The 11,210-nt window shown below is 31.9% G+C and overlaps 1 protein-coding gene and 1 long non-coding RNA gene across 2 annotated transcripts in view; both read right to left on the bottom strand.

The window, feature by feature from the left end:
• Positions 1-5,346: 5,346 nt before the first annotated feature.
• LOC106344815 lies at positions 5,347-6,440 on the bottom strand. The gene is made up of 3 exons (XR_001270201.1): positions 6,063-6,440; positions 5,821-5,902; positions 5,347-5,549 (listed from the first exon to the last, which is right to left on the bottom strand). It is a non-coding gene; the product is annotated as an uncharacterized LOC106344815 (long non-coding RNA).
• A 3,334-nt stretch (positions 6,441-9,774) lies between these two features.
• Positions 9,775-11,210, bottom strand: part of LOC106331747 (clp protease-related protein At4g12060, chloroplastic-like) — a gene marked incomplete at its 5' end in the record, with an annotated part of 22,519 nt that continues 21,083 nt past the window's right edge. The window contains one exon of the mRNA XM_013770155.1: positions 9,775-9,856. Coding sequence (XP_013625609.1) covers positions 9,775-9,856 — 82 coding nt within the window. The remainder of the gene's footprint in view (positions 9,857-11,210) is intronic.

Below are 11,210 nucleotides of genomic sequence, written 5' to 3'. Positions count from 1 at the left end.
ATTTTTAAAATGTTTGGAGTCTAACAAAAGTAAATAAGTAGTGTTTTGATCCAACTAAAATCTTTAACTAACAAGTGTATTGCCTTATCCAGTTCAATCCTTGACTAAACTCACTTACCGATGCTTCATGAAACTGATAAAGCGTCCTGAATCAGGTCTTGAAGCATTCAGGAGCCATATGTTTGTTTGTAATTCTATGTCCCGCGAACCGATCCGCAAAGGCCTACATGTTTTGCGGTATGGGTTTGGTCAGCCATTTTGAGGACCGCAGCCCGCGCGGGCCTGGCCCGCTGTGACCCGCTCGAAGACGAACCCGTTGCGGTACGGGACGGGACGGGATGGATCAACCTGTTTGAAATTCCTAACGAAAACTATAGGTGGTTTGACTATTGTACATCGATCGATGCATGATGTAAGTTGACTATATAAAACTTGAGCATGATCATTTCAAACTAAAGTATAGGTAGGTTATATGCATTTGTTATATTGTAGTTAATATATTTTAAATATTACATAAGTCAAGTGATTCACGTTTTCGTAAAAATAAAATTCAAGTTCATTATTGGGTCGTACTCGTCCGTAATAAGATACGTTAAATATGATGTATTTTTAGGTTCATTTAATGACATTAAGTTTAAATTTCAGGAAAACTCATTAATTTAACTGGAAAAGACAATCATTAAAATAGGTAGGTTCATATAATGACATTAAATTTAAATTTGATTAAGGAAAACTCATTAATTTAACTGTAAAAGACAAGCATTAAAATAGGTAATTTAATTTAATTCTCAGTGGCATAGAAATATAAATAAGTTAAAAAACTTAGGAGTATTTTTTAATGGGTACTTCTCTTTTAATAATATAGAAGGTATATGTTACGAAAATTCTTTTTACCATCAAATATCAGGGTAAAAAAGAGAGGAGGAAAGATTGTACATATAAATGTCAAACCGACCAAAAAATATGTAGAAAATGTAACTAAAACACAAACTATTATTACAAAGAAATGAAAAATATTTCCCTACCCACGTTTGCCCTTATGATCTCACACAACCGGGAGGAACTGAAGGATGCATCTATCTGACGTCTGTGGAGGTGGAAGCTCAACCGACCGTGCCTAAGATTCGGATGCTTGAAAGATAAATGATCAAATCTCATCCACTGATCTGGTCATGGTCGAATGTGGGCTCTCTGCTTTTGATGTGCACCTGCTCACACTGCAACTACTCTTCTTATTCACAAATACTTATTAGTAGTATTATTTAGTCTCCATATCCATTGCGTATCAGATATGTAATGTATATTTATCTTAAGAAGATACTATACAATATAATATGCTTTGGATAAAATATACGATGATATCCTTACATACTCCATAGTTCCACTTATTTTTTTGCTTCTCTATATTAAAAAGAAGCCTTGTAATGTATGACTCTATAATATAAAGGTTATCTAAAGGTTATGGTTTCGGAAAATATAAAGGTTATCCTTTCAAGGGCAAAGGAAATCCTCCTCTGTCACGAATCCCCTGTTACCTTTTAATATATGGTCCACTGTGTTCATATTATTTATTTGGATTTTGGAGCTTTACATTTTTGGGATGTTTGACCAATTTATTACATTTATTGTGTTTTACAAGAATAGAAGTAAAAAATGAGAAACTGTGCTAGAAAGATTGAACATAGCTTTTCTTATCTTTGCGTTCTGGTGCGCGAGCACTCGAAGCGGATTTTTAGAAAGCGGGAAACTTTAGCCGAAACCATAACTAGAATACAACTTGTTTCTGAATGTTAGATAAGCAAAGATGCATCATCGTTGAAGTGTTTTGAACTACTCGTCAAGCTAGTTTGTACCGCGGCCTACTCATGCTAGGCCTTTGACATTTTATAGTCAATACACTAGCACCTTTTTGGAATGTTGTCTTATTATCATCCTTTAGTGAATCGACCATCCTTTCTAGGAAGCATCTCTCTTGCTCTAGTGTTATTAATCTTAAGGACTTTAATTAGATAAAATAGTAAAAACTTGTATTATTAAAGACCATTGAATTTCCTTCTTTGATATAGCTTTCAAGCCACAGTCTACGCCCTCTGGTTTGAACGAAAGTTCGAGTAGGAGAGTTTCCAAACAACCCAACTCGACTAATCAACAATCTGAATAAGTTTGTTCGGAATAGGATTTCATCTATAAGAGGAAAAGGGGGAACGAAGCATGACAAAGCCATGGCAATCTAGTTTGCGAGGCATTGACAGATTTCTTAATTTAGTTTCTCAGAGTAGTTTATCTGGTTTTTTTCTAAACTTTTTCGCAAACAATAGCAATATTGTTTGTAACAAGGTTTTTTTGATGTGAATAAATTTAAAATTCATTCAGAAAAAAAAAAACCATTGACGATTTTTTAAAATATACCAAAAGCCGGTCGACTGGTAGTGTGATCTGAGAGTATTTGATTCATGCATCAATTCCTGTCTTATAAAATTAGAAATTTGACGCACGTTTTTATGTACGAGCAAATGACTCGCGTCAAATCGATGGTTGTCAAGAAAACAAGATTATGCAAAGTTCCTGAAGCCACGCAAATGGAGGAGGAGCATAAGACTAAAATAAACAAAAAGACTAAAATAAACAAAAGACATCTCTTTGCACTTTTTCTATCGGACGGTTGCAAACAAGAGCCGCAACTTCTACAGTAACTACAAAATTATTTATAATTTTGCTTTTTTAATGGCTGTCAACCGAATTAAAATATGGTGTTCGAATGTTAAGTACATGTACGTTAATATATTGGTAAATACAACTTTGCATTGTTCTTTAAAATAACGTTGTGCTTTTAATAGTTAACCTGTAATAGATTGTTAAACAAATATTACATACAATATATTCTTCGTATATTAATATACTAAAAATATGACAAAATTTAATATAAAAATTTAAGAACTATTCCAAACATAAACTTAATATTGTGTTTCTGAAAATTCAAAATTTAGGAACATTAAACAAAAGACACTATATTTTTACCATGTTTCATTTATTCATACGGTGTTGACAAAATGAATAAGTTTCTTAAAAGCATTTCTGGCCTTGTCACTATATTTAAATATGCATTTCTGGCCTTGTCACTTCGTCAGTTAAAGAATGTAGCAACGCTAGTGAACTTCATGAAAGAAAAACATTTGTAAAATCTTAGTTGACTTTTCTTAGGCAGTAGTTACCCTAATTTTGAATCACGATCAGGATTTTTAATCAACTTTCTATTCGAATAGTGACTTGACAACAACACTAACGCAAACTGTAAGATTATACATCTTGTCCCCAAACACTAAATTATCAATATTTGATCAGTCTTGACTTAGGTTTCATGGTGGATCATAAAAGATGATTGGTTCATCCCTGACATTAATCGCAAGGTATTTTAAATTCGGATCAGGCAGTGTGGTACGTTTTCAGACTAGTCCACTTTGTAGTACTAAATGTGTTCCTCCTGAGGTCGATCGGATCGGCCAATAAAACTTATCAAAAAAAAAAAAAGATTATACATCATGATCGAATCACAATTTTGTTAGTCAGTCGTCAGTTAGTCCTATACAAGGAGGACTTTTCAAAATAAAGTAGAAACACCCAAAATCAGTGACTTGGCCATGTGTGCAAAATTTAATAATAGACCCGACTTTATTTAATTCACGGACCCAAGGTTAGGCCTGTCAAGAAACAAATGATTATTCATTTAGTTGAAATTGTTTACCAAAGTCTAAAAGAAAATTCAACATTCTGGATAGATGTTTTTCAACTTAGCGGCATATTAACATTTACACACACAAAAAAACTTAGCGGCATATTAACATTTACACACACAAAACTTAGCGGCATACTTTACAGTTTTGTTACTTTTATGTTCACTTGCTTGTTTTTCTTTCTCTACTTGACTGTAGCTTTTTTTTTGTTTTCTGAATTCAACAAACACACAGAAAGCGTTTAAGTTTAACGATTCGTTGCTGAAATATATGCCAAGCTAACACGACAAAACGTACATGATTTTAATCGCCAAAAAATTGACGTTATTACCAAAATGTATTGATACATTGAATGACAGTGCTCGAAACTAACGACAACAAAACATATGGACCAGTCACTGGCTCAACTGGACTAGCAAATCTGGGAGTCATGGCACACGTTGAACTCCATGAGAAAAATAGGACATGCAATTCAGAAAAAAAAGTTTATAAATAAAAGTATTGAAGCCCAAACTAAAACCCATGTTTACGATTCATTAGAGGCTTTTGTAATCCATGTAACTAGGGTTTCTAGATTCATATATACGTTGTTATGTGCTTTGATGAAGGGAAGTTGGCTGCCATTGTAGCAGCCTCTCCTTCACTTAATGAAATATCTATTTTACTTCTTGTGTTTTTGGTGACAAAACTAAAGTTTTTCCGTTTCTCTACTTTCATAATAAAGCTCAATGAGCTATTTTTCATTTCAATAAAGTTAGAATCTTTATTAGTTTATAAATGTTATCAAAAAGAACCATATATATGGAATGGAGGCTCCACACGTGGAGATGAAGTGGTTTTGAACTTTAATTACAAGAGATAAGGGTGGGGGAGAGAAAATGAGGTGTAAGAGAATCAAATATCAAATACAGGATGAGTTGGTAGAGATACCTTCACGTGACAACAATAAGTTTGTATAATGGATAGAGGATAGAGCCATAGAGGATGATCTATTTTGTTTTGTTTTTTGAAACACCTCATATAATTGAAGCTAATGACCAAGAAAATGGTCGACAAGACTGGTACACTAATGGATAGACCGATAGTGGATGATCTGTCTTGTATATTGTTGGGCAATATATCTGCAGTTAATGGCGAAAACAATATTTATAAAATTAAGTATATATGTTTATAAGGAATTTCAACGTGGAATAACCCGTTCATTTAACATGTCTTGCATACAGCGGGTTATATATGTTAAGTGGAACGGGTTCTTAGATAAAGCAAGCTGGGTTTATTAAAACGAGACAATTTTGTAAAACTATCCTCTTAAACTTCGGAATTGACCTCAGATATTTTACCCCAAAAAAAGGAATTACTATGCCGGGATGTCTTTAGAAAATACTTGTACTAACATAAACTCTGAGTTTTATTACTAATATCTTGAAGATCTTGAATTTTTAAGTACATTCTGATCCGTCTCAGACTCTTTCTCAAAAAAATTGTAGAAAAAGATGGTCTTTCTTTGTGACTGCGAAGTAGAACATTATTTCGTCAAAAATCCAAGATTAAAATGCCGAAATATGGTGATTCCAATAAATCTTTTTTTCAACAAAATATATTTTTTCTCGTAAATTCTTTAGAAATAGGGAAGCACACAATTTCTTTTCAAAATCAGCAAACACATAAATATACAAATTTACAGTACAAGTGCAAGGAAACAGTCTATGTATATGCATCGTTTTGGGTTTGAGAAGTTAAGGAAACAATTAGTTCATTAGGGTAAGCATGGAAGTGTATTCTTGAATCGGCGAAGTCAATTAAATCCAGTTATCTGACCTGCAACAGTAAAGCAAATCAACTTTACATATTAAACATATTCATCATCACTTTAATCTGATAAATACTGTCAAAGAGGATATTAAGTAGTTATAAGATCTATATTCTACTTGTATCAAAATTAGGACACGAATGTCTTTGGTATGTACGCTGACAAGATTGACACATAAAACATCACTAACAAACTTTGAAACATAAATTTTGGTACTAAATAAATGATGCTATCTAAATCAGAACCGTCTTGTATCACGTGTAAAACTTTCATTCATACCGTGTGCATTTATACTCCCCCTCTGAAGATACTTTATGTAATTCACCTCCTCGTTCAACTGATCTGACGTAGAACGCTTTCCCTACATACCGAAAAAGAGAAGTTAATTTTAGGATATTTGGAGCGTCACAGTTCTAGTAAATCTTTTAGACAAAACAACAGCTCAAAATATCCTAAAAGATTGTAACTTGTAGATCTGTAAGTGAAGAATCAAAAGATAGATACTTTTGAAAGAGACTGACCAGCTGGATGAACTCAATAGAGCGAAGACCGAGAAGACACGTAAAGAGAAGTCATTTCTTGTCTCCTTTGTTTCTCAACTTCTCTGTGCATTATCTTCTCCATATTTTCTTCACTACTAATTAACTCTGAACTCTTTACGACGCTTTCTTCTCTTCTCCTGAAAAACATTCATCTTAAACATGTAGTTTGTCTTTACGTTTAATAAAGATTCTTATTACATTAATGATGATGGTGATGATATATTGATTAATTTTTTTTTTATGATGATGATGATGAGTCAGCAGGATCTGATCATGTCTGATTTTTGTTCTCGGTGATGGTCTGAATCTCACTCAGTGATTTGTTGTAAAGCTGGAAAAAAAAAAACAATAAGTCGGAGTCGGAACAAAGAAAGTAAAATAAAGAAAGTGTGTTTATAGTATAAAATTTAGAAAAGGCTACGTTATTGTAGACGTATTGGACAAAGATTGAGAGACTAGGGTAAGCAATGACGTCTTTCTGCTCAATCTTTTACTTATTCTCTCTTTAATTAATGCCAATAAGTTCATTTCCACATTCCATTTCTAAGTTACGTATCTCAGTTTCATTTATTCTTTGTTATTTACCTATATATTTTGTTACGATCAATTATTTTCTTATTATATACCTAATCCCCTGGACTATATTTGCGAAGTGATTTTGCCACATGTCCTCTATACAATCAATTTCACAAAACAAATATGACAAGGCTATTGAAATTGATGATATGGCTTCCAGAAAAATATGACATGGATAATTTCATTTAATGTTGATTTATATTTTTGCCAAACTTATTAGAATATGGTAATAATTCATATATTACATTCAATATTGATATTTTTTTTGGTTATTTTTTTTTTAATATAGTAATATCTCATACATCATCTATAAAATAAATATATTCATATATAACATTTCAAATTTCGAAATATTATTATTTTTGTATAATTATACAATTTATATTACTAAGGCTTTCAAAAATTTCTACAGTTTTTAGAAAATTTAAATATCTAATCATAAGATCATTAGTTTCTTATATATCTACAAATTTTATAAATATTGTTTAGGCTAAATTTTTGATAACTATATAATTTTATATTATTTTTATTAATTTTATACAAATTGATTTAATATATATCAAATTTATATTAAATATTAGTAAGAAAATAGTAAAATCTATAATATTTAATAAAATTTATTTTTAAATATAAGTTAGATTTAAAAAATTTCTAACGTATATAGTTACCTGTACACCTAGTTACCTATAGTCGACATAGCCCATATATATACATTTATATAATATAGGCTTGCATCTCTGAGGGCCCGAGGCCAGATGTTGAACCATATTCTCAAAATTATTTGAGTGTCTTTTTTTTTTTTGCTAAAAATTATATGAATGCCACTTTAAATTTTGAAGTAATATGAATGATTTCTTTTATTTTTATAAGATTATTTATATAGAACGTAAATGTTCAATTTGATACTGCTTCTATTTTTTTGTCTATGCTAAATAAAATGATATAGATCATTGTTACAAATATTTATCTTGTGTAATTATTTTCAGTTTTCACTCGGTAGTGGTTATGTATTCTGACATTTTTCCCATCTGAAAGTTTACTGAAGTATAAGACTGAAAGGTTTAATGGTATTTTGTGTTATATTACGTTAGTAAAATATTGATTATGTTGAATGATATTAACGCAAGAAAAAAATTCAAAAATTTGCGAATGCTATAAAGTTTTTTTTTGGGTTTTCGCATTTCGAAAAAAAACATGTTAAAACATAAACAATCAGCTGTAACATAAAGGATTTTTTTTTGTATAATATTTTACTCATAAACCGAAGCTTTATTATTGGGATTTTCTCAGTTGAATCTCTTTTTGTGAAATCTATTCTATTAAAACAAGATCATGATATATTGATAAATGTTGTGTCTAATTATTCATTTATTCTATTAATAATAACTAACTTCCTGTTTTTAATTTAAATGTTGTATAACCACTTCCTACCTTAATTTCATGTTATGCATGATGACCCATTACTCCCTAAAAAAACTGTCGACTACATACCTAAATGAGAAATATTGTGAACATGGAACAATTTTAAAATATATGCTTTTCCTATATGTGAAAAATCATATACGTATCAGGTGAGATTTATTTATAAATAAAATCAAACATGATTCAAAAACATTTATTTAACCAAACAAGTTTGTTTTGTTTTCAATATGTATAGTTTGAAAACTTAATTAAAAAACACTAAATTCGTAACTAACTATCAACCTTTAATAACTCGGAATTCATATAAATGTTATTTTCAATATTGTAATTTAATATCAAGAAAAACTATCTATAAATATATTTTCAATAATTTATACCCACAACACTCAGATATTGGTTTCATGTATAGTTATGCAAAATCATAAATTTAATATAATTATCAAAACATCTTACTAATAATTTTAAAAATATCTATTCTATTAAAACAGCAGTATGACCGGTTGATAAAGGTTGTGTCCAACTATTATTCCTTCTATTTAAAAGTTTTTTTATTATTCTCTTTATTATCTATTCTATTAAAATAGCAGTGTGACTTATTGATAAAAGTATGATCCAACTATTATTTCTTTTATCTTTATCATTATTTAAAATATTATTTATTATGCTTTATGCCATTAGACCTATATTTAAATTACCAATTGAAAAGAACTAAAAAGATGTAAAACAAAAAATATACCCGCCCTTTTTAAGGGCGGGTCGGAATCTAGTCAATACTATTAAATTAAGAACATGACCTATTGATATAAGTTAAATCCAACTATTTATTTCTTTTATTAAAATATAAAGCAAATTGTATGATTTTTTTGTCCACGCAAATTGTAACATAACTACCTTTTTTAATAAAATTATTTTGCAACTTCTACTTTAGTTCCAAATTTTTAGGAACCCACTTCCCCCAAACACAGATATTGAGCCACTTTTATAAGTATTGAATATTATTTCTTCATTTTAGTTAGTATCAAATGCTATGGTTTTATCTTTCTTTCTTTTTTTTGTAACAGCCATGGTTTTATCTATTATACTAAAAGGAATAGTCTAACATTTGTGTCAATTGTTATATCACTCCTGACTTTCAGATATATAATTGTTCTTTCCTTTCGGTTTGACTATTAACCTGCTAATCTATTCTATTAGGATTTACAATACAAAAATATAACTTACATCCCAGCCCAAAAAATTATGATTTATTCAATCAGAAATTAATTTATTCAATTTTTACATATTTTTTACAGACATTAAGTTTATCAATTAACAAATCACATGGTGTTAAAAAATAGGATTTAACTGAGTTTAATTAAACTTTTAATAGAAATAAATATTCATATAAATTCATTTAGTTTAACGGGTTTTAAATAGGTTATTCGATTAATTTTTTTATTAAATATAAAAATTAAAACAAAAAATATACCCGCCATTTTAGTTGTTGGTTAGTCTTGAATCTAGTTGTTGGTTAGTCTTGAATCAGGTTGCTTTTGCTACTCCAAATACAGTTACAGAAGCTTTGCTGCTTGAAATAAACCCCAACACTACTGACTTTGTTTCTTGAAGCTCAAACCTGTTGCACCAAACCGAACACTCAACACTTGCACTTAAAGAAAGCTATCCTAACCTATAAGAATTAGGGTGTCAAAACTTATTTTGCAACTTCTTTGGCCTTATCGTAGTTGAACCGAAGTTTTTCCAAAGTCTGGCATCGTGCTGAATCTTTTTGGAACCTATTAGATGAATTGATGTTGAACAGAAACGATCAGAGATCACGCTCTCGTAATAAGGAAGAAGGAGATGAACCCAAGATATGAAAATGAATATTATTTTTGTTAAAGAGTAAAGTTGATGTACAATCACTATATAAAGACTAATAATCTATCTGGTACAAACCACCGGTTATCACTAAACCAACAACTAATGTGTAAACCACACTCTTATCTCTAATACTCCCCCTCAAGATGTAAGGAACTTGCATCTTGGACTTGAAAACCATGTGAATTGGGGGATGTTAAATCCAGAAAATCATAAAGAATCACAAAGAACCTCTGGTGGTCTTGGCAAAGAACAGTATAGAAGATCAAGGATAGACCATAACCAACCAGAACGAACCACTATACACTGTCTACTAGAAACATAGTCTCGACTCAACCATTTTGTAACGACTTGATCACCAACAAGAATGAGCTTCTTCTTGCTCATCCACCATCTCTGTCTCAGCAGGAAATCACAAGGATCCAACGAACAATGCAGAACTTCACAATCGCATACATGACACAAGCAAAAGAATGATTGATTCCATGATATCTTGCATATTTCTATTGTTTTATCCATTCACCCATGTGCATTTTGATCATATAGATTAGGATTTAGCCGCGTTTAGGTTGCATTTTGCATACATGAGTCCTTATCAGGTATTGGAGTACCACATGGAGTTCTTGGAGACATTTGGGTGCAATTGGAGTTCAAAAGAAGTGTTTAAAGTGATCATTGGCCGAGCACCTTACCGGAGCGACCAGTCCGGATCGACACCATCATGTCGCTCTGATCTCCCTATCAGAGCGACCTTACCAGAGCGACAGGGAAGAGTCGCTCGCGTTTTGATCACCTGGAGACGCGAGAACGAGTCTGGAACGACCTCTCGCAGCGACACAGCGAGGTCGCTCCCGAAGCATGGAGCGACTTCACGGAGCGACAGGGAAGAGTCGCTCGCGTTTTGATCACCTGGAGACGCGAGAACGAGTCTGGAACGACCTCTCGCAGCGACACAGCGAGGTCGCTCCCGAAGCATGGAGCGACTTGTCGGAGTGACGAGCGGAGGTCGCTCGCGTTTTCATCACTCGGAGATGCGAGAACGAGTCCGGACCGACCTCTCACAGCGACACAGCGAGGTCGCTCCCGAAGCATGGACCGATGAGCGGAGGTCGTTGCGCGTCTTATTTCTGCTCGAAATTATGATTTCTCAAGGGCCTTTTGGTCATTTCATGATGCACGTTTTTATTTTCTAAACCTATGTTTTAATACTCTGTAAGCCACCAGGAGGCAGATCATCTTTGTTCTTAAGAAAAACCACCAAAAACCTTT

The sequence above is a fragment of the Brassica oleracea genome, chromosome C1 (assembly GCF_000695525.1).
Source record: "Brassica oleracea var. oleracea cultivar TO1000 chromosome C1, BOL, whole genome shotgun sequence".
In the NCBI taxonomy this organism is placed as follows: domain Eukaryota; kingdom Viridiplantae; phylum Streptophyta; class Magnoliopsida; order Brassicales; family Brassicaceae; genus Brassica; species Brassica oleracea.
This window is presented reverse-complemented; position numbering and strand designations above follow the sequence as displayed.